This window comes from Anolis sagrei, chromosome X (assembly GCF_037176765.1).
Source record: "Anolis sagrei isolate rAnoSag1 chromosome X, rAnoSag1.mat, whole genome shotgun sequence".
In the NCBI taxonomy this organism is placed as follows: Eukaryota; Metazoa; Chordata; class Lepidosauria; order Squamata; family Dactyloidae; genus Anolis; species Anolis sagrei.
In genome coordinates this window covers 11551602-11575488 of record NC_090034.1, presented here as the reverse complement: position 1 = coordinate 11575488, position 23887 = coordinate 11551602, and the positions used below count along the sequence as shown (strand labels likewise).

The 23887-nt window shown below is 43.5% G+C and overlaps 1 protein-coding gene across 1 annotated transcript; it reads right to left on the bottom strand.

Moving 5' to 3' along the window:
* Positions 1-2741: 2741 nt before the first annotated feature.
* LOC132782124 (mediator of RNA polymerase II transcription subunit 9) lies at positions 2742-8207 on the bottom strand. Its single transcript, XM_060786817.2, has 2 exons — positions 7710-8207; positions 2742-4281 (listed from the first exon to the last, which is right to left on the bottom strand). The coding sequence occupies exons 1-2, from the start codon at positions 8036-8038 to the stop codon at positions 4065-4067; spliced, it is 546 nt and encodes a 181-aa protein (XP_060642800.2). The 5' UTR covers positions 8039-8207; the 3' UTR covers positions 2742-4064.
* Positions 8208-23887: the final 15680 nt, after the last annotated feature.

The window sequence follows — 23887 nt, the reverse complement described above, 5'->3', positions numbered from 1 at the left end:
GTGCATATATTTGTCAAGATTAAACATCGTAAAAAGGTTTTGGCATCCGACTCACACCCAAAAGTTTCCTTCTAGGTTATGTAATTCTGTTTTCTCCTCCCTGGCCCTGTGCCCATGTTTGTTTGACCAGAGCAAATAATAAAAAGCTGAATCTCTGAGATCCAAACAGTGACCCCACCTCATTGGCAAGCAAGGCTTCTTTCCTACCATCGAGAGGAAAGCTGGAGTCCCAACTCCCATCAGGCAAAGAGCAGCACTTCCTCCAGTTCTTCATAAATTTTATTAATCCTTTTATTTGAAACTAGGAATGTATTCAGGGCATTATATATGAAAATATCCAAAGTGGCTGCCTGGTGAACTCAATCTTTTGATGTGAATTGGGGCTAGCTAGAAAAATAGTTGCGAAAGGTGGGCCATACACCCCTGAAAACCACACCAAAGTAAATCTCAGGTGGGGATGGTTTCCAGAATCCCAATTGGAGGTTCTGGAAAGTGCCGTCCAAGACTACTACCATTTTAAAGTTCGTTCCTGAATATCACAGAATCCTAGAAGGTACCCCCAAAGGCCATCCAGTCCAACTTCCTTCTGCCATTCAGGAAAACACCAACCAAGCCCTCCCAAAGGATGGCCATCCAGCTTCTGCTAACAAGTCTCCAGAGAAGGCCTTTAGAGGAAGGCAATTGAACTAGGACTCTGCTCCTAGTCCAAATAAATGGTTCAGATTGAAAACCATTTAATTTGAATGGAAGTATTGAGAAAAAGATAGAAAATAATACAGAAAGGAACTATTCAGTCTCTTTTTCTCTGTTGACAGTAACTTCCTGGCACTTATAGGATGCCAGGGCCAAATTTAGTGAAAAGCTCTTTGTATGCCATATGTCTTCTTTCCCCCTGCAATTTTTTTTCATTTGGGAATTTTCCCTTCTTGAGATTCCTGTACATCTTTTCATATGAATAGTCCCACTAGGATCTGGTGTGTAAGTCCCATCAGCAATTTAACTCCAGGTGACCAACGTTTTGCTTCTCATGGGAAGTTATTTCCTTCAACCCACCAATCCTTTATGTTCGATACCTTTCTGCTCCAGAATCTCCAGATATATAGGAGATACATTCCTAAACTTCATCTGGATATGCAAAACAGTAGATAATAGTGAACTTAATTAATTGAGATGAAGGACCTCTGGGCCAAGAATTTCATAAAGGTGTTTGGAGGACAGAGAAAATACTTAAGAGAAGATACGTTTTGTTGGATAGATCAATACGTAGGCACCAGTCCCACAGATACCTGAACATGGTGTTGGTTGAGTACATAAACTATTATGTGTTTGGTTTCTCTTGCCCTCAGTCACTTCCGCACATTCTGCTGCAATCGGCCAGGTGTCTTTCATTTGCCGCTGGAAAATTTGCAGGTACCCAAAAGGTAAACATTTGTGTGCCTTGGCAGCTTGACAGCACACATGAAATGTACCAAGGGTGAACTGCAGGGAATTCAGACCTCACTGACCCCATGACTTCTTTACTTGTCTCATCCAGGTACATACCTTCCCTCCACGCTCTGACAATCCACCGCATTGTACTCTCCTGGTTTGAGTACAAAACAACAATGGGCCCTTCCCTTGTGACTTTGGGATGGGGGCCAAAGCGTTGTACTCAGGCACCTGGAACCGTACAGAGAGCAGGGCAACCGACGTAGCCCTTGCGAGGCAACAATGCCGTTTGCATCATTGACGGGAAGGCGGGAACGGATCCGAGTCACCCCTTTGTTCTGCCACGCCACTTAAAATCATAGAGCTGGAAGAGACCCCCAAAGGCCATCCAGCCCAACTCTATTCTATCATACTGTGAACCATTCAAGCCTTCCTGATAGATGGCCATCCCTTTTTATTGAGAATTCTTCCTTGGGAGGCCCAAATAGCACCAACATTGCTGCTGTTTGGCCACCAAGTAAAGATCAGGTGATGTATGACCGTTTTTAAGGCCAACGTTTTTTTGACAAAACCCTTTATTGCGCATGGTTTCAATTCCTTTCAAAGTAGACCTGATTATTTAAATCTTTTCAATCAGTCAAAGGTTTTAAATAGTCAATTTCATACTATTTCTAAATATATATTCATTGCTATGCATGTTTGAATTTTTCCTCTTAGTCGATAGATAGATAGATCTATCTAGATCTATCTATCTACTACTACTACTATCTATCTATCTATCAACTACTACTATCTATCTATCAACTACTAGCTTGGCATCATCACATATGTCTATGTAAATAGAGTTCCCCACAAATTTGTCTCCAGAATTCCTTCTTTCGCCCCTCTTATACTTCTCTTTCATCTTCTTTCCCTCCAGGATTTTAAAAATGCAGAATATAGAGAGAGTGAAATGAGAGTATTCCCTTCCAAAATAGGTAAATGAAGATAGTAAAAATGAAAAGTGTGTGTGTGTGCGCGCAAAGAAAAAAGGTTAAAAGAAAAAAAATGAAAAAAGAGAAATAATAATAATAATAATGTCTGAAAACAATAAATGTTGTAACCAAACAAATCCAAAATTGGGTCAGGGGGATATTTCAAAAAGAAGAGGGAAATAAATCTTATAGAATGAATTAAAAAAGAAAAAAGAGAGCAAAAATACTTAGATAAGACTATATTCCATAACCTGACTTAATGGAATAGCAATTATATATATTTACAGCCCTAATATTTTCAGATTTCCCTCCCCTTGAACTCAACTCTTAAGAAAGCAATTACAGAAACAAGAATTTATTCAAAATAAACAACACAAAAATATTTTTTGAAAAAGATATGTACACACAGACAACACATTTGTATGCTGGGGCCTTGGCTACAAATTTTGACAGAATCCCAGAAAAATTGGGACACAACATTGACCCAATCCCAACCGCCCCATAAGCTTCCATGAATCACTCTCTGTTCTAGTTCTGCAGATTTCAAATAAACATAACCTCGGCTTCCCTGCTGCTTCCTCCTGCTGGCGTCCTTCGCAGAAGGAACAAGATAATTGCTTTCTAATGGAGCTGAGAGTGGGATATATTAGAAAAATGTTTCCCGCTCTCCTTTTTGCTTCTCGTTTATACAGGAAAAATCATTGCCACAATCAGATGTTCACAATACAAATGAAAAAGGTAGCAGATTACATGTTGGAACAAAAACCACTTCTGAAAAGTACTGCACTCTTTGCAGCTAGAGATATAAACTCTCAAGAGGAAAGTCAGGCTCCCTGACACTCTAGCGTTTTAGGAACAAGGATTTACAAAATATATAGGTGGTTTTTCAAGTATGGAACTCTATCCCACACTAGCATTTAATATGAAACTATAGGAGGAACACCCAAAAAACTGATCCTGAGGAACATTGCAAAAGATTGCATCTAAAAATATAATCTCTCAAGGGAAAGGTCGGGCCCTAAGTGCAAGAATTTTTTAAAAGTATGAAGGAGGCTATCCACATATAGAATATAAATCCTGTATTTTTCAAATCCGTGCACCTAGAAAGCTGGAGTGTCAGGAGGCCTTTCTCTTGTTATGTTTCTATCTGCAAGGACTGCACATTATTTTCTAGAATTTAGTTGTGTTCTAACATCTAGTTCCCCCATCTTTTCTTTTTGTGTTTGAACATGATTGCGGCACTGCTTTTTCACATATAAGTTATACATTATATAGGAAGAGTACCCAAAAACCAGTCCTGAAAAACATTGCAAAATATAAACTAACAGTGTTTTCCACCAAAGAGAGTCCATCAGAACACATGAGTCCCAGGAATAAGTAATATACCAGGCAAAGACCTTACTAATTACTGGAGATGGCCCAGGGTGCAGAATTGATGCAGCGTGATGCCACTTTAATTGCCATGATTCCATGCAATGGAATCCTGGGGAGTCGTAATTTAGTGAGGCACCAACGCTCATTGTCAAACTACGTCTCCCATGATCCCATAGCACTGAGCCATAGCTATTAAAGTGGTATCAAACTACATTGATTTGACAGTGTAGACACCCCCCCCCCCCCATTCTGTGCCCTGGAAAAGAAGGGGCAGAGTTACTTCCTTTCTTATTCCTTGGGGATCTCAAACATGCAAAGGCTCTTGTACTTCTGCAGCAACTCGCTCTTGGTTTTCACTTGCTCCCGGAGGCTTTGGAGCTGGAGCTGCTGCTGTTCGGGGCTCATGCCGATGCCCTGCATGGACTTGACCAGCTTCCGCATCTCCACAAATTTGGTCCTCAGTTCGTTCAGCATCTGGTGGACATCCTGGCTGTCTTTGTCCATACTGGGAACACAACAGGAGGGAACAGAAAGAAGCCATTGTTGCACTTATTGGCCACAAATGCTGGCAAAATGCCTAGAAGGTCCTCAATGGGAATTGGACTGAGACTTAAGAGGAAGCTGCTCCATAAGACAGTTTCCCTGGGAAAGCACAAAACCCTGGGGGCCTTTAAATTCCTTGTGGTCTTTATAGGATTATTTCTAAAACGGCTGCCTCTCATTTTTTGGCTTATTGTTCCTTGTCTGTTTTTCCACCTAACTTTTTGACAGCCTAGTTGCTTTCTGAAAAACTTAAGTTCATACTGAGTATAAGAAACCAAATTCCTTGGTTAACAAAGCCTCAGGTAGTGACTATTGTTGTTGTTATATTTATATCTTGCTTTTACCTCTTGACTGAAATGTGGATGGCTCACAACATTGAAAAAACAATACAAATCCCAGTGTGTCTACACTGTAGAATGAATGCAGTCTGACACCAGACTGCATTCCAGAAGAGAGTGTGGATATGCTATTGTGTGTTTTGTTTGCCAGGGGAGTCGTTTTTGCGCATGTGCTGTAGCAGCTTTTGGCTTTTTTGGCTTTTTAAGTTCCTTCCACTGTATTTTTTAGTGTTTTTATGAGTGACTAGCCATTCCCTGCCATGCGTTGCTGTGGCCCACTCTGTGTATATATGTTTTGTGTGTGTATATATGTGTATATGTGGTTTTGCACATGCATTGTAATGTATTTTTTCATATTTTTTTGGCTTTTTAAGTCTCTTCTGCTGTGTTTTTCAGCGTTTTTCTGAGTGATGGTCACTCATTGGCCTGATACGTGTCTTGTGTCCAAATTTGGTGTCAATTCATCTAGTGGTTTTTGAGTTATGTTGATCCCACAAACAAACATTACATTTTTATTTAGATGGTCACACATTGGCCTGATAGGTGTTTTGTTTCCAAATCTGGTGTCAATTCGTCCAGTGGTTTTTGAGTTATGTTAATCCCACAAATGAACATTACATTTTTATTTATATACAATAAAGAACGGTTTCATTCCTTCACTGTTATCTGTGTCCCCCGCGCCTCGGTTCCGCAATTTGCGTTTTATATGCTTTGTTTTATATCTTAATGAACTGGATGAGAGCTAACAAATTGAAATTGAATCCAGACAAGACAGAGGTCCTACTGGTCAGTCGTAAGGCCGAACAGGGAATAGGGTTACAGCCTGTGTTAGATGGGGTTACACTCCCCCTGAAGACGCAGGTTCGCAGCTTGGGAGTGATCCTGGACTCATCGCTGAGCCTGGAACCCCAGGTCTCGGCGGTGGCCGGGAGAGCTTTTGCACAATTAAAACTTGTGCACCAGTTGCGCCCGTACCTCGGGAAGTCTGATCTGGCCACAGTGGTCCATGCTCTTGTTACATCCCGAATGGATTACTGCAATGCACTCTACGTGGGGTTGCCTTTGAAGACTGTTCAGAAACTTCAATTAGTCCAGCGGGCGGCAGCCAGATTACTCACCGGGGCGTCATACAGGGAGCAGACTACCCCTCTGTTATGTCAGCTCCACTGGCTGCCGATCCAGTTCCAAGCACAATTCAAAGTGCTGGTTTTGACCTACAAAACCCTATACGGTTCCAGCCCAGCGTATCTGTCCAAACGCATCTCCCTCTATGTCCCGCCTCGGAGTTTAAGATCTTCTAGGGAGGCCCTGCTCTCGGCCCCACCTCTATCACAAGTGAGGTTGGTGGGGACAATGAGCAGGGCCTTCTCGGTGATGGCCCCTCACCTGTGGAATTCACTCCCCGGGGAAATTAGGTCATCGACATCCCTCCTCTCTTTTAGAAGGAAATTAAAAACATGGATATGGGACCAGGCTTTTGGACAATCTGGCAGATAGACAAAGGACAATTGATGACTAGAATTGATAGGATTTGACAATGTGGAATGAATTTATGCACTCTGAGCTGGCAAACGTTGAGCACTAGATTGGTTTTATTGATTATGATGTATAATTGATTGTTTTAATTGCTGTTTATATATGTTTTATCTTATTGTTTGTGTTGGCATCGAATTGTGCCTTTTGTAAGCCGCCCTGAGTCCCCCCTCGGGGGTTGAGAAGAGCGGGGTAGAAGTGCGCGAAATAAATAAATAAAAATAAATAAAATATGTTTGTTTTATTGCAATTTGTGTTGTTATATTGTAATTTTTGTTCAGGCTTGGCCCCATGTAAGCTGCTCCAAGTCCCCTTTGGGGCGATGGTGGCGGGGTATAAATAAAGTTTATTATTATTATTATACACCTACATTATATATATTTTTTTCTGATTCATACAAAGTTTTGAAAAAAAGAAGCTATGCTGCCTCACCCTGTATTACCAGCACTGGGTCCTAGCTATCATACTATTACCAGCACTGGGTCCCAGCTATCATACTATTACCAGCACTGGGTCCCAGCTATCATACTATTACCAGCACTGGGTCCTAGCTATCATACTATTACCAGCACTGGGTCCCAGCTATCATACTATTACCAGCACTGGGTCCCAGCTATCATAGTTACCAGCACTGGGTCCCAGCTATCATACTATTAGCAGCACTGAGTCCCAGCTATCATACTATTATACGATATGTGCTTACCTACAAAGCCCTGAACGGTTTGGGACCAGCCTACCTGCGTGACCGCATTTCCATCTACGAACCCACGCGTTCACTCCGGTCATCAGGAGAGGCCCTGCTCGTGATCCCGCCCGCGTCGCAGGCGCGTTTGGTGGGGACGCGGGACAGGGCCTTCTCTGTGGTGGCCCCCCGCCTCTGGAATGCCCTCCCGAAAGATCTCAGACAGGCCCCTACCTTGGTGGTTTTCAGAAAGAACCTGAAAACCTGGCTGTTCCAACGTGCCTTCTCAGATTAGGAAATCTCCACTACCGAGTCCCACAAGCACTTTACCAGAACCAATAATTGCTGCACATTGTACATCGCACTTGCCCTAGTAACCCGCTATACACCTCTTGTCAGCACTTTTAATCCTTATACCCACCTTTTGGCCCGGCCCAGTTTTATTGTGTTTTAATGTACTGTGCTTGTTGTTTATTTTGCTTTAATTTGTTTTAATTGTTTGATTTGTTTGATTGTATTGTTATGTTGTATTGTTGTGGCCTCGGCCTGTTGTAAGCCGCATCGAATCCTCTGGGAGATGCTAGCGGGGTACAAATAAAGTTTAATAATAATAATAATAATAATATTACCAGCACTGGGTCCCAGCTATCATACTGTTACCAGCACTGTGTCCCAGCTATCATACTATTACCAGCACTGAGTCCCAGCTATCATACTATTACCGCCAAGTTGCTTTTATTTCTTTAAATACCCTTTCCCAATTTTTTTGTATAATTTCACAGGCCCATCACAGATGAAGACCTGGGCCTATTTTCTAATAGTCTGCCCCCCATTTACCATTTGATGACGTCGTGGACGAGGGGCAGGAAGGAGGCCTGCTCGTGGCTGGGGGGCGCCGCGGAGGGCGAGGCCTGCTGGGCCGAGGAGGCCTGGGGAGGAGGCTGGGCCGGCGCCTGGAGCTTGGCCTCGGCCGGGGAAGGCTGCTGCTGCTGTTGCTGCGGAGGAGGAGGAGGCTGCGAAGAAGGCGGCTGCTGCTGGGCCTGCGGAGGAGCAGCAGCCGGGAGCGGAGGAGGCCCCGCCGGCTCGCCCTGAGAACTAGGCCCCGACGGAGGCAGCGAGCCCTGGGCAGGCTCCTCGGGCCTCGGGGCAGGGCCCGGCGCCGCCATTGGCAGCCCCTTCCCTTCCTTGCCTTCGCTGCGGCCTTCTCTCCCTCTGGAGACCCGCCTCGAGTTCAGTTGCTAAGGGCCGCTGTCCTCGCGTTGCCAAGCAAGGAGACTTCTCTTTCTCTCTCTCTGAAGGCGCGGGGATATGACGTCACGCCCCTTCCTCTCGCTCTCCTCTAGGAGTTGTCGCGGGGTTTAGGCGTCAGGAGGAGGGGCCTGCTCTGAGGGAAAGGGAAAGGAGGAGGAGGAAGAAGAAGGGGAGAAATAGGAGAGGAAAAAGGGGGAAATGGAAGAAAGGAGGAGAACAAATGGAGGGGGAGGAACAGAAATAGAGATAAAGGAGAAGAATAAATGGAGGAGGAAGAGAAATAGGAATAGAGGAAGGGAAGAAGAGGAAAAAATGGAAGGAAAGGAGGAGAACAAATGGAGGGGGAAGAACAGAAATAGAGGAGTGAAAATGGAGAAAAGAGGAAGGAGGAGAACAAGTAGAGGAGGAAGAACAAAGAAGAAAGGAGGAGAATAAATGGAGGAGGAAGAGAAACAGAAATAGGAGAGGAAGGGAAGAAGGGAAAAATAGAGGGAGAACACACGGGGAAGAAACAGAAATAGAGACAAAGGAGAAGGAGGGAAAGGGGAAGAGAAGAAGAACAAATAGAGCAGAATGTATGGAGGAAGAGAAATAGAAATAGGAGAGGAAGGGGGGGGGGAAGGAAAATGGAAGGAAAGAAGGAGAACAAATGGAGGGAGAAGAAGAGAAATAGAGACAAAGGAGAAGGAGGGAGATAAGAAGAGAAGGGGAACAAACGGAATAAACAAAGAAGAAAGAATAAATGGAGGAGGAAGAGAAATAGGAATAGAGGAAGGGAAGAAGAGGAGAAATGGAAGGAAAGAAGGAGAATAAATGGAGGGGGGAGAACAGAAATAGAGATAAAGGAGAAGGAGGGAGAGAAGAAGAGAAGAGGAACAAAGAATGAACAAAGAAGACAGAGAAGGAAGAGGAAGGGGAGAAGAGAAAATAAGGACAAAAGGAGGGGGAAGAAGAGAAATAGAGAACAAATGGAGGGGGGAGAACAGAAATAGAGATAAAGGAGAAGGAGGGAGAGAGGAAGAGAAGAAGAACAAATAGAGCAGAATGTATGGAGGAAGAAAAATAGAAATAGGAGAGCAAGGGGGGAAAGGAAAATGGAAGGAAAGAAGGAGAACAAATGGAGGGAGAAGAAGAGAAATAGAGATAAAGAAGAAGGAGGGAGATAAGAAGAGAAGGGGAACAAACGGAATGAACAAAGAAGAAAGAATAAATGGAGGAGGAAGAGAAATAGGAATAGAGGAAGGGAAGAAGAGGAAAAATGGAAGGAAAGAAGGAGAACAAATGGAGGGGGGAGAAGAGAAATAGAGGAGGGAAAATGGAGAAAAGAGGAAGGAGGAGAACAAGTAGAGGAGGAGGAACAAAAAAGAAAGAATAATTGGAAGAGGAATAGAAAAAGGAGAGGAGGAGAAATAGAAGCAGAGAAGGAAGGGGGAAATAGAAGGAAGTTGAAGAAAAGGGAAAAGGAGAAGTAGAAGAAGAGGAGGAGAAAAATAGAGGGAAGAGGAGGAGAACAAATGGAGGGGGAAGAAGAGAAATCGAGATAAAGGAGAAGGAGGGAGAGGAAGAGAAGAGGAACAAACAGAATGAACAAAGAAGATGGAGAAAGAAGAGAAAGGAAGGGGAGAAGAGAAAATAAGGACAAAAGGAGGGGGAAGAAGAGAAATAGAGGAGGAGGGAAATGGAGAAAGAAAGGGAAAAGAGCAACACAAAGGAAGAGGAATAAAGTAGAAAACAGGAGAATAAATGGAGGAGGAAGAGAAATAGGAGAGGAATGGGAGAAGAGGAAAAAAAGGAAGAAATGGAGGAGAACAAATCGAGGGGGAAGAAAAGAATGAGATAAAGGAGAAGGAGGGAGAGGTGAGGAGAAGGAGAACAAATAGAGAATGGGGAACATAAAAGGATAATAAATGGAGGAGGAAGAGAAATAGGAGAGGAAGGGGAGAAGAGAAAAACAGAAGGAAAGGAGTAAGGGAGGAGAAGAACAAATAGAGGGGGAAGAGTAGGAGCAAGTTTAAGAAAAATTAAGAAAAGAAGGAAGGAAAAGAGGAAGAGAATTCAAAATTGAGGAAAAAGAATAGAGGGAGAGGAGGAGGAGAAAAATGTAGGGGGAAGAAGAGAAATGGAGATGGGAAAATGGAGAAAAGAGGTAGGAGGAAAAACAAGTAGAGGAGGAGGAGCAACAAAGAAGAAAGGAGGAGAATAAATGGAAGAGGAATAGAAATAGAAAAAGGAGAGAAGGAGGAGAAATAGAAGAAAGGAAAGAAGGGGAAATAGAAGGAAGTTGAAGAAAAGGGAGAAGGAGAAATAGAACAGGGGAATAAGAGAAATGGAAGGGAGGAGGAGGAGAACAAATAGAGGGGGAAAGAAGAAAAATAGAGATAAAGAGAAGGAGCGAGAGGAAGAGAAGAATGAATAGAGAAGCAAGTTAAAGAAAAAGGAGAAATAGAAGAAGATAAATGGGGGAAGAAGAAAAAATAAAGGGAAAGTAGAAGGAGGAGAACAATTGGAGGGGGAAGAAATAGAGGAGAAGAAAGGGAAAATGGAGGAATAGAAGAAGAAGAAGAACAAATAGAGAAGAATAAATAGAGGAGGAGGAACAAAAGAAAAAATAAACGAGAAAGAACAGAAGGAGAAAAAGGAGGGGAAAAAAAGAAGTACAAGCAGGAAAGGAAGGGGAACTAGAAGTTTTAGAGAAGGAGAAATAGATAAAGAAAAAGAGGAGGGGGAGAATTAGAAATGGAGGTGGAGAAAGAAAGGACGAGGAGGGGAATCAATAGAATAAGTGGAAAAAGGAAGAGGAATACTGAAGAAGAAGAAAAAGGTGGAGAAGTCCTAGAAATAGAGGAAGAGGAATTTGCAAAAGAGGTGAAACAGGAGCAGGAGGAAAAAGAGGAGAAGTCAGAAATGAAGGAAGAGAAGGTATGAAAGGAATGGAGGAGGAGGAGAGTGAATAGAATAATTAATTAACTCTCTTCTCACACTAGTGTTTCCAAATTTTGGTCTTCCAGATGTTTTAGACCAGTGGTTCCCAACCTTCCTAATGCCGCGACCCCTTAACACAGTTCCTCGTGTTGTGGTGACCCCCAACCATAACATTATTTTTGCTGTTGCTTCACAACTGCAATTTTGCTACTGTTATGAATTGCCATGTAAATATCCAATATGCAGGATGTATTTCCATTCACTGCACCAAATTTGGCACAAATACCCAATACACGCAAATTTGAATACTAGTGGGGTTGAGCAGGGGGTTGATTTAGTCAATTGGGAGTTGTAGTTGCTGGGATTTATAGTTCATCTACAATCAAAGAGCATTCTGAACTCCACTAATGATGGCATTGAACCAAACTTAGCACACAGAACTCCCATGACCAACAGAAAATACTGGAAGGGTTTGGTGGGCATTGACCTTGAGTTTGGGAGTTGTAGTTCACCTACATCCAGAGAGCACTGTGGACTCAAACAATGATGGATCTGGACCAAACTTGGCACGAATACTCAATATGCCCAAATGTGAACACTGGTGGTGTTTGGGGAAAATAGACTTTGACATTTGGGAGTTGTAGTTGCTCGAATGTATAGTTCACCTACAATCAAAGAGCATTCTGAATCCCACCAATGATAGAATCGGCTCAAACTTCCCACACAGAATCCCCATGACCAACAGAAAATACAGTGTTTTCCGATGGTCTTTGGCGACCCCTCTGACACCCCCCTCGTGACCCCCACAAGGGTCCCGACCCCCAGGTTGAGAACCACTGTTTTAGACTTAAACCCTATGAGTTGTAGTGTGGTGATCTTTGGTAAGGACAGCGAAAGGCCTTGCAAAACTGTATTTCCTAGGATCCCCATGGCACTTAAAGTAGCGTCAAACTGCATTCATTCTACACTGGAGGTGAACCCAGTGTGTTCTGTGTGGCATGGAAATGAGCCAAATCATACCTGAGAGCAAGCCCTTGAAAGGAACAGGAGTGGTTAGTCACCCTTTCTGGAAATCCCATTGATCTCATTGGGTTTCCACGCCTGAGACTCAAAACTGGATGCTGCCAATGGCTCATTGCTTTCTCCTCTTCCGCAAAACGGTGCGTGGCTGGCATGGCATGAATAATAGTCTCCTTAACTCCATTAGGAGCCTCACGACTTCTTTGCCACCAGCAAGATGGAAATGAGCAAAGGAAAAATAGCTTTGCTCCGAGGAGAAATGACACTGTGGCTGATCTCAGCATTTGTCAGACTCATGTTTAATGAAACGAAGGAAATTGGATTTATTTCCAGCAGTAGGAAAGTGGGGTGGGGGGTGGGGATGCATTTTAGATCAACCACAGACGGGTTCCTCTATCCTTTTTGATTATCTTCAATATGATTTCATCTCAAATTCAGTCTCGAAGGTGGTGAGTTAATCCTAAATTAAGGTTGTGGAAGTTTTAGAGGCAAGCTTTGGTGATGTCACTAAGCGCTGTGGATTAAATGCCAACCACAGTGGCTCACGGTTTGTCATCCAGACGTATATACACATAGGACACATCGGAAATAAAGGCAGAAATCTCCCCAAATCAGGGTGAAATGAGGGCTTTTTACCTGTTCGCTTAAAGAGATAAGGAACATCTCAATCCATCCTTCTTGCTTCTAGCCAAAGAAATAGATGCTAAATACACTGGAGGGTGAGCCCTGGTGCTGCAAAGGCTGCAAGGAATGGAAGACACAAATACACAGACTTCTCCCTCAAAGAACAAATTAATTAAGCTTTGGAAACTTTAGCAAGCACCTATTTTCCTAGCTGAGAAGTGGTTACTACTACTACTACTACTACTACTACTACTACTACTACTACAGCTAACTTTTATCTCTTGATCAAACTTCAAAGTGGTTCATAGCATTAAAAATATAATGGCAATGGCATAAATAAACTGGAAACTCTGGGCATTTGGAAGCCTCAGTCCTAAGCAACTGACAGCCATGAAAGGGAAATCAATCAATCTTTCCTGCCTTCTTCCTTCTCTTCTCTTCCCTTCCTTCTCCTTCCTTCCTCTTTCATCCCTCTCTACCTTTCCCTTTCTATCTTCCATCCTCTTTCATCAGTTCCTCTCATTTCCTTTCGTTTCCTTCCCTCTCCTTCCATCCATCCATCCATCCATCCTTTTTCTTCCTTTCCCTTCCCTCTCCTTCCTTCCACCCATCCTTTTTCATCCTTCCCTCCATCCATCCATCCTTTTTCTTCCCTTCCCTCCATCCATCCATCCTCTTTGATCCTACCCTTCCCTCCATCCATCCACCCCCTTCCTCTTTCATTCCTTCCCTCTCCTTCCTTCCTTCCCTTCCTTCCATCCATCCATCCATCCATCCATCCATCCATCCTCTTCCATACTTCCCTACCTTTTCCCCTTTCTACCTTCCTTCCATCCTCTTTTATCCTTTCATCTCATTTCCTTTCATTCCCTTCCCTCTCCTTCCTTCCATCCATCCTCATCCATCCTTCTCTTCCATCCTTTTCTCCATTTCCCTTCTCTCTCCTATCTTCCATCCATCCTCTTTCATCCTTCTCTTCCTTCCATCCATCCTATTTTTTCTTTCCCTTCCTTCCTTCCTTCCTTCCTTCCATCCATCCATCCATCCATCCATCCTCTTTCGTCCTTATCTTCCTTCTACCTATACTTTTTCTTCCCTTCCCTTCCCTCTATCCCCTTTGATCCTACGCTTCCCTCCATCCTTTTTCATCCCTTCCTTCTCCTTCTTTCCCTTCTTTCCATCCATCCATCCATCCTCTTTCATCTTTCCCTACCCTTCCCTGCATTCTTCCACCGTCTTTCATCCTTCTCTTTCTTCCATCCTTTTTCTTCCTTTCCTTTCCCTTCCCTCCATTCATCCATCCTCTTTCATCCTTCTCTTCCTTCCATCCATCCTCTTTCATCCTTCTCTTCCTTCCTTCTATCCATCCTCTTTCATCCTCCCCTCCCCTCCATCCATCCATCCTCTTTTATTCCTTCCATTTCCTTCCTTCTGTTCCTTCCTTCCCTTCCCTCTCCTTCTTTCCCTTCTTTCCTTCCTTCCTTCCCTCTGTCCATCCATTCTCTTTCATCCTTCCCTTCCGCTCTTCCCCCTTTCTTACTATGTTTGTTTATACCCCACAAAGGAAACTCAAGGCGGCCTTCCTTCTCCTTTCCTTCTTCCCTCCCTCCCTTCTATTCACTTGTGTGTTTGTGTACTAAATCAATCTTAACCAGCCCAGGGTGCTATTTATACCCCAAACGAAAAACTCTGTTATGAGAATCGGCTGCATTTAGTGTATCGACAGGCTAAAAATAACCAAGATAATCAACTGCTGCCTCCAATTAGTGGGAAATGATGCCAACGGAGGCTGGGATTAACAAATGGTTATTAATGCAGGAATTGGGAGGTATGAAACCTAAAGTACAAAACCACACAGATCAAGAGGCCTTTGCTCTTCTGCACAGTCCTTAAACATACAGGAGACCTCTCCAGTTTCCATGGAGCAAAATGGTGTAAAAAGGATCCAAATTTTAGAGAATTTGAGTCCTGCTGGCTGCGGAGTGAGCATGAAAGAGGCCATTTGCTGTCCTGTTGTGTTCTGTTTGTACAATTCCCAGCGGTCTTGATGACTAATCGCTGTGGGAAACAGGATGCTAAAGATATTTGGGCCCAGTTCTTGAATGTTTTTCAAAAGCGAACCCGGCCACAATACATCTATGAGTCTTTTTAAGTGCCACAAAAATTGAAAGATCTTCTCCCCATGCCTTGGAAATAAACACTCAATTGGTAGTCCTTGTGAAACCCCATTGAAAACTTTTTGAAAGTCATATTCAATTCTAGCAGGACCAGGGAGGCCAAAACCTGAGTGGCAATCCTTTTTCGTAGATGAAAATTGTGACATGTGGCCAAACAACATCAGTGTATGGTCATTAACAAAGAAGGAGAAGATATAAGATGGGAGATGTTGCAGCGGAGTACTTTTGCACAGTCCTTAAACAGTACTTCCACTGGTTCTCAACCTTCCTAATGCCGCGACCCCTTAATACAGTTCCTCATGTTGTGGTGACCATAAAATTATTTTCGTTGCTACTTCATAACTGTAATTTTGCTACTGTTATGAATCGTAATGTAAATATCTGATAGGCATGATGTATTTACATTCACTGGACCCAATTTGGCACAAATACCCAATGCGCCCAAATTTGAATACAGGTGGGGTTGGGGGAGGGATTTGATTTTGTCATTTGGGAGTTGTAGTTGCTGAGATTTATAGTTCACCTACAATCCAAGAGCATTCTGAACTTCACCAACGATGGAATTGAGCCAAACTTGACACACAGAACTCCCATGACCAATAGAAAATACTGGAAGGGTTTGGTGGGCATTGACCTTGATTTTTGGAGTTGTAGTTCACCTACAGGGTGCCCCCGGTGGCGCAGTGGGTTAAACACCTGTGCCGGCAGGACTGAAGACCGACAGGTCGCAGGTTTGAATCCGGGGAGAGGCGGATGAGCTCCCTCTATCAGCTCCAGTTCCTCATACGGGGACATGAGAGAAGCCTTCCACAAGGATGATAAAAACATCAAATCATCCGGGCATCCCCTGGGTAACGTCCTTGCAGATGGCCAATTCTCTCACACCAGAAGCGACTTGCAGTTTCTCAAGTCGCTCCTGACACGGCCAAAAAAAAAGTTCACCTACATCTAGAGAGCATCGTGGACTCAAACAGTGATGGATCTGGATCAAAACTGGCATGAATACTCACTCAATATGCCCAAATATAAACATTGGTGGAGTTTGGGGAAAATAGACCTTGACATTTTGGAGCTGTGGTTGTTGGGATTTATAGTTCACCTACAATCAGAGAGCATTCTGAACTTCACGATGGAATTGAGCCAAAATTGGCACACAGAACTCCCATGACCAAGATAAAATACTGGGAGGGTTTGGTGGGCATTGACCTTGATTTTTGGAGTTGTAGTTCACCTACATCCAGAGAGCACTGTGGGCTTAAACTATGATGGATCTGGACCAACCTTGGCATGAATACTCAATATCCCCAAATATAAACTCTGATGGAGTTTGGGGAAGATAGACCTTGACATTTGGGAGTTGTGGTAGCTGGGATTTATAGTTCACCTACAATCAAAGAGCATTCTGAACCCCACCAATGATAGTATTGGGCCAAACTTTTCACACTGAACCCCCATGACCAACAGAAAATACTGTGTCTTTGGTGACTCCTTTAACACCCGCTCATGACCCTCCCCAGAGCCTGACCCCTAGGTTGAGAAATGCTGCCTTAGTCTATTTGGCAAAATTTAGAGGATTCATTGGGACTGAGAAATTGGATGTATTGCAAGGAGCCATCCATCTCTAAGAAGAGAAATTGCCCTTTGCATGTTACGATGTTGAGGCTAAACACTGTATGGAATCCTTGACACCTATTGCCCCAGACGTCTCTCTGGTCAGATAACCTTTTCTGATCTTCCTGTGGACCTTGAGAAGAGATAATGGTGTTCCAGCTTCCCCTTTGCATATTTGGTGAGGCTTCAGCGCATCCGAACTGCCTAGAAAAGATTAAGGACCCTCTTATTTGTTCCTCTCCTTGGTCCCTCGAAGCAAAGAACCTTGTCATGCAGCCTCTAGCCTGAATATACATCATTTGGATGCACAGAGAGTCCCACTAGCCAAGGTTGTTTTTTTTTTTAACTTGTCTGAGACTAAACAAGAGGGTTGCCTTTCTCTTACTCAAATCCTCCTACACACCTATGGGAAATGAACCTCAAAAGTGATGAACAATGTGTTAAAAAGGAAAGAAAGGAATAGTAGAATCTTAAAGTTAGAAAAGGTCCCCAAAGGCCGTCTAGTCTGTGGCATAATGTAAAATATATCACATGTAGTTCATGTTTGATCAGCCCACACACTGCCTTGCCAGAAGAAGAAAATATGCCACGCAGGTAAACAGTAAAGAACAAGTAGTTTACTCTTCTTAGTTCAGAACGACATATGTACAATGTGATCAGTTGCACCAACTCACATAGTGTCCTTTTATGAGAGATTTAAAAAAGGTCTTTCTTCTGTCCATGTGGATAAACTCCTCCAGCAGCTCATGAAGTGAAAGCACACACCAAGCTCTGACTCTTATCTGCTTCTCTCTTCAAACTGTCTCCCTCTGTACGTGCAAAGCTCAAGCCTGAACAAGATGGGCTCAAAGCCAACCTTAAAAACTCTGGCATAGACACGGAGAACTGCGAAGCCCTGGCCCTTGAGCGCTCCAGCTGGAGGTCAGCTGTGACCAGTAGTGCTGCAGAATTTGAAGAGACGCGAATGAAGGGCGAAAGAGAGAAATGTGCCAATAGGAAGGCACATCAAGCCAACCCCGACAGAGACCACCTTCCACCTGGAAACCAGTGCCCTCACTGTGGGAGAAGATGCAGATCAATAATAGGGCTCCGCAGTCACCTATGGACCCACCCAAACACTGATCCTGGAAGACTATCCTACTGAGCCAATGAGAGATCACCTCATTGGAGATTCCATCTGAACATGAGGAAGAACTTCCTGACTGTGAGAGCCATTCAGCAGTGGAACTCTCTGCCCCGGAGTGTGGTGGAGGCTCCTTCTTTGGAAGCTTTTAAACAGAGGCTGGATGGCCATCTGTCAGGGGTGATCTGAATGCAATATTCCTGCTTCTTGGCAGGGGGTTGGACTGGATGGCCCATGAGGTCTCTTCCAGCTCTTTGATTCTATGATTCTATAAATAGTAAGTAAGTAAGTAAGCCTGAACAAAAATGTAACAGTATTCAAAAGTTCCAGGCTCAGCTATCTCCTCAAGCATTGTTCGACCAATCAGTTTCGTGCATCTTGTTTTACAGTTGACACACATACATTAACTGATTCCCTGCATGCTCCAACATAGTCCAACCCCATTTTGTCATGTAGGAATACACAACTACAACACTTCTAAAAGAATCCCCTTTGACCTCTGTTTAGAGACCTCCAAAACAGGAGTGTTCCACAAGCCTATAAGAAAATCAATTCTATTGTGCCTAGCAGAACTTTTGAGATTTGCTAGTTTATTATGGCACAAGGTTTTGTGAATTTCAGTCCACAATGATCTTACTACGCTTGAAGTCCTGTATTTCCAAATCAGCTCAGGCAAAAGCAAACTGCTGCATCCGCTCCCAATTTGTGTATTCTTCCTAGATTAACAACTTTGGCCTTATTTATCATACCCTGATGTTGTTTGGCCACATATCCGGTTTTCCTCTGCAAAATATTGATTGCATAGAGCTGGGGCTTTGGAGGTTTCAAAATGTGGTTTAGGAAGCCAGATTTCAGCTAGGAATCTCCATTTGGCCAGTTCTTATTGCCATTCTTGCATGCCAATTTCGGGCAGTTTGTGATTCTCAAGACACATAAAAAGAGGCATTTTGACCCAGTAAATATCTACACAACTGACCTAGAAGTACAGGTGGCTCTCTCATTATATTCCCAATGTGCAAATGTTAAACTGCAGCGTTTGGGGAAAGCGCAAAAGGAGAAAGAAACAGTTCTTTGTTTTCCAGAGACCCATTACAGCTCTTGTGTGTATTTTTAAAAGTGGGACAGAAATATAAGAATGGGAGCGTGACCATGCATGCATTATCCCTCTTTTTATTTGCAAGCCCAGCAGGCAAATAACCTCAAGAAAACACCCAAACTGATGGAGAGCCTTGACATCCAAACACAGGGAGAGCAGAGGGTCAAGGGTCCAGTTTGGGCCATTTGTTTGCTGTCTGCAGCAAAAACGAGGGCAATGTAACATATCTTCCAAGTGTCCCAGTTTGACAAGGAAAGTCCCAATAAATCCTCATCTGTCCCACTTCTTGTAGTTGTTTTCGAAATGTCCTAGTTTCTTCCTGCTTGCCCCACTTTCTCTTTTGTCTTCAATCTTGTTTCGATAGCTGCAAACTGAGTTCAGAGTGCAGACATACTTTCTATTCTAGGCTTGGTTTTGTTTTGTTTTGCATCAGGAGCAACTTGAGAAATTGCAAGTCGCTTCTGTTGTGAGAGAATTGGCCGTCTTCAAGGACGTTGCCCAAGGGATGCCCAGATGTTTTGATGTTTTACCATCCTTGTGGGAGGCTTCTCTCATGTCCCCGCATGTGGAGCTGGCGCTGACAGAGAGAGCTCATCCACGCTCTCCCCAGATTCAAACCTCCGACCTGTCAATCCTCAGTCCTGCTGGCACAACCCATTGCGCCACCGGGAGCTCCTTCTAGGCTTAGTAAAGAAACCTTTCCAGCAAAGAAAGATCAATGCCTTCTCAAACTACAACTCCCAGGATCTCATATCATTGCCATAGCTATTTAAGTTGTGTCAAACCGCATTAATTTTACAATGTAGATGCTCCCCAAGTCAATGTCTTATCTCAGGTCTGCGACTTCCATGATTGAGTCTATTTATTGATTCTGAAGCCCAGGGTTTGAATCCTTGCTTGGTGGGGTATAAATAAATAAAGTATTATTATTATTATTATTATTATTATTATTATTATTACTTAGCCAAAAATCACACTGGATAACGTCAGTCTCTTAGGGCCCTTCCACACAGCCATATAATTCAGAATATCAAGGCAGCCAATCCACAATATCTGCTTTGAACTGATTTATGTGTCCACACTGCCATATAACCCAGTTCAAAGCAGATAGTGTGGGATTTTATACAGCTGTGTGGAATGGGCCTTAGTCTCAGGGGAAGACACTGGTTGCAATCCACCTCTGAACAGGTATTTCCATGAAAACCCAATGATAGATTACTCAGGGATCGCCATAAATTGGAAATGACCTGAAAGCATGTAACAAACAAGAAACTGTAGAGGCCATTTGGTTATATTGGCTTGTAGGGAGAGTTTAGTATTAATTTGTTCTTGGAGCCATACATTTTTGACCATCCATAATTGTAGGATTCTTCTTCAGAGTCACATTTAAGATAAGTCAATTGATTCTCTTCCTATCAGCTTCTTTCACTATCCCAGTTTGACAACTGTTAGATAGAAATGGGAAATGCAATGGCCTGGAGCATCCTGACTTTAGTTTGCAACTATTTTTTTTATTCCTCCCTTCCTTTTGTATTTTTATGTGCAAAGTATTCCATATCTGTAGTTGAACCAATTAAGGGAAATGGTCACTAGGTCAATAGATATCCTTGGTTTGCAGCACCCAATAGATAAGAGATTTGGAAGGCAGTTAATCTAGTTGGAGACTCAGCAGAAACTGGAGATGGGATTCCTGGCTAATTTCATTCTCGAAAGAACTCTCATTTTCAGCCATTTTCTTCCCACTGATGGAAAGTATTTGCAGGGTCTTGAAGACCACCTGCCATTTGCAAAATTCACACATGGCATTTTCGCACACAATGCAGCATCCTCTGCACAAGAAACATAAAAGTCATGCTCGCCTGAGCCATTGAGAAACCATGAAATGCCCCCGGAAGCCACATATGATGGCGTTGTTTTCTTAAAGGGGATTAATAATTAGCAGCCTACCAAGAAAACATACTTTGGAGAGGGAAAACTAGGCAGTGCTTCGACCCCTGGGGCTGACTTGCAATGCATTCCTGAGCCAGGTTTTTCTTGGAATTCCTTCAGCTCGCAGAATGGTGCTTTCCAATTATTTATTTCCTTCTCGTATGGAGTAACAATGCTACCTTGTGACTATGGATATAATAATTCGCGTGGTTTTGTTTTGGGATGATTTTCAAGGTGAATCTACATTGTCGAATGTAATGCAATTTGACATCACATTAATTGCCATGGTTGAGCGGGGATTCAAACCCTGATCTCCTTGAGTCCTAGAGTGTATCTGTACCATTCAATTAAATCAGTTTGAGACAACTTTTAACTGTCATGGCTCAGTGTTATGGAATGTTGGGACTTGGAGTTTAGGGTTTTTTTGGGGAGAGGAGTTCGTGTCAGGAGCAACGTGAGAAACTTCAAGTCGCTTCTGTTGTGAGAGAATTGGCCATCTGCAAGGACATCCAGGGGACGCCTGGATGTTTTGATGTTTACCATCCTTGTGGGAGGCTTCTCTTATGTCCCCACATGCGGAGCTGGAGCTGACAGAGGGAGCACATCCGTGCTCTCCCCAGATTCGAACCTCCGACCTGTTGGTCTTCAGTCCTGCCAGCACAAGGGTTTAGCCCACTGTGCCACTGGGGGCTCCATTGTAGTTTAGTGAAGCACCGGAAAGGCAAAAGACCTTGTCAAACTAGAACACACAGGGTCCCATGACATTGAGCAAAAGTGGTGCCAAACAGCATTCATCCAACATTACATCATAATATTATGCAATCCATAAACAATGAATAAGCCTAGTTTTAAGCAACTTTGGGTTACATATAAAGATGGATAATGGAACATGCAAATGAGTAGGATGAAAACAGACATTTTTTCCATCTCCAATTTCTGCATCGCTGGGATAAAAAAGGCTTCATTGTGGTTGAAAGGTACTTTTAAAATGATAAACACAGATCATGGCAAAGCTGGGAACATTGCGCTCAGCCGGATTATGCCCAGGCACTGGCTGGTCCGTTCCGGCGCTGTCTCTCTGCAAGGTAATTGCTGCTGTCTAATTGTTCCTTCTGGATAATGAACCTCTTTGGCTTGACGGAAGCACGGCTAAGTTGCTATTTTCGGTCCTCCGCTCCAGGTTAGGCAAAAGTGGCCCGAACTGGTGCTCCTCAAGGAGAAATGAAGCCATCAAAACAGTCATTGTCAATTCGATGTGGAGCAAAATGAAACCTTGCCCACTCAGAAAAATATAAGTTCGCATGTACTTCATTAAAAAAAGAAGATGGACAAGAGGCAGATAAAGAACCAAACTATCTGGGCCTGGAATTCCTTCTGAGATTTCGTATAGACTTTATATGAACTATGTCTCCTTCCTCAACTTTTTTCCAAAGGTGCCATAGGTGCTACATCAGGCATGGGCAAACTTCAGCACTCCAGTTGTTTTGGACTTCAACTCCAAAAATTTCTAAGAGCTGGGCTCCCCCAACGATGGAATTGAACCAAACTTGGTACACAGATCTTCCAACACCAACAGCAAATACTGGAAGGGTTTTGTGGGCATTGACCTTGAGTTTTGACGTTGTAGTTCACCTACATCCAGAGAGCACTGTGGACTCTCTGAATCTGGACCAAATTTGGCACAAATCCTCAATATGCCCAAATTTGAACACTGTTGGAGCTTGGGGGAAATAGACCTTGGCATTTGGGAGTTGTGGTTGCAGGGATTTATAGTTCACCTACAATCTAAGAGCCCCTTGAACCCCACCAACGATAGAATTGGACCAAACTTCTCACACAGAACCCCCATGGCCAACAGAAAATACTGGAGGTTTTTGGGAAGAATTGACAGGGATTTAGGGGAGATGTAGGGTGTAGTACATCTGGAGAGCACTGTGATCCCAAGGCAATCAGAAATGTGTGTTTTCTTATAGTCTTTGGCGACCTCTCTGATACCCCTCCCAGGGGTCCCGACCCCCAGGTTGAGAAACGCTGTTTTATTTGGAATAAGGAATTGGCGAAAGAAGAACCGAGTCTGTGTTGCCAAAGAAAACCCATAAATTCACAGGGTCTTCATAAGTCAATAGGAGATTTGAAGGCACATAAATGCTCAAGATATGACTTCAGTCCCCTTTCCCCAAATGTTGGGGGCTAGAACTTCCAGAGCATTTGAACTGTCACTGGTGCCATTTAACTCCATTGTACTGCCTTATATGGATCTCGACACTGACTCATACAATGCATTATATGGCAGCGTAGGTCCAGCCTTGTTCCACTGAGTCCCGTTTGTCCCAGCACACGATGTCTATTTTGTATTTCCTTGCTTTGAACGATCTCAAGAGTCCTGGCTCTGCATCTAGCTGTTTGCTTTTTTGGAAGGGAGGAAAGGAAAACGCCAAGGAAGTGGTCCATATAAGGATCTGGAAAAGATGGCTTCGCCAAGCTTCTTGGTTCGAAAAGAAGGTCTTTGTTGTCCTCCACTTTAACTCTCCTGGGGTTGGAAGAATGCGGACAACAAGACAACTTGGGTACGTCAGGTCAGGATAGGCATTTGGGGCCAAAGAACTGGGATGACGTCTTTCAGCGCCGCAGCTTTTGATTTCCGTTTCAGGCCAGAAACAGAGGCTTCTGTGAGTCTGTAGGGCTGGACATCATTTTGTGCTGCCAGCTCACGGTCGGAACAAAGCTCTCTGCAGAAACCGGATGGGAACCGAGCCAAAGGGGTGTTGTGTTGTGTTGATTTATTTATTTACGTATTTCTTGGGTTGCTGCCCAACAAACTAGGCTCAAGGGGTGGGAGTGGACATAAATGCAGAAAGAGGGCACACTGTGCCAATCCAATAAAACCCAAACCGAGGCTGAAAATCAATTTAAAACCAAGCCAAGGTATTAAATTGGTCTTCAAAGGCTCCAGCTAATGCAGTTTAACTGCACTGCATTGCATTATATGGCATTAAACTGCATTCTGTAGACGGAACCTCTGTTATCAGTTGGTTCCATTTCTGGGTTGTTGTAGGTTTTTCAGACTATATGACCATGTTCTAGAAACATTCTCTCCTGACGTTTTGCCTGCATCTATGGCAAGCATCCTTAGAGACCTCACAACCTCTCAGGATGCTCGCCATAGATGCAGGCGAAACATCAGGAGAGAATGCTTCTAGAACATGGCCATATAGCCCGAAAAACCTACAACAACCCAGTGATTCCAGCCATGAAAGCCTTC

What these genes read in the sequence shown, in the direction of transcription:
- LOC132782124 (XM_060786817.2), bottom strand. Translation starts at nt 8,038, where the DNA reads ATGGCGGCGCCGGGCCCTGCCCCGAGGCCCGAGGAGCCTGCCCAGGGC. An exon ending in GTCCACGACGTCATCAAATG is followed by an intron (nt 4,282 to 7,709) that starts GTAAATGGGGGG and finishes TTGTGTTCCCAG; the next exon opens with TATGGACAAAGACAGCCAGG.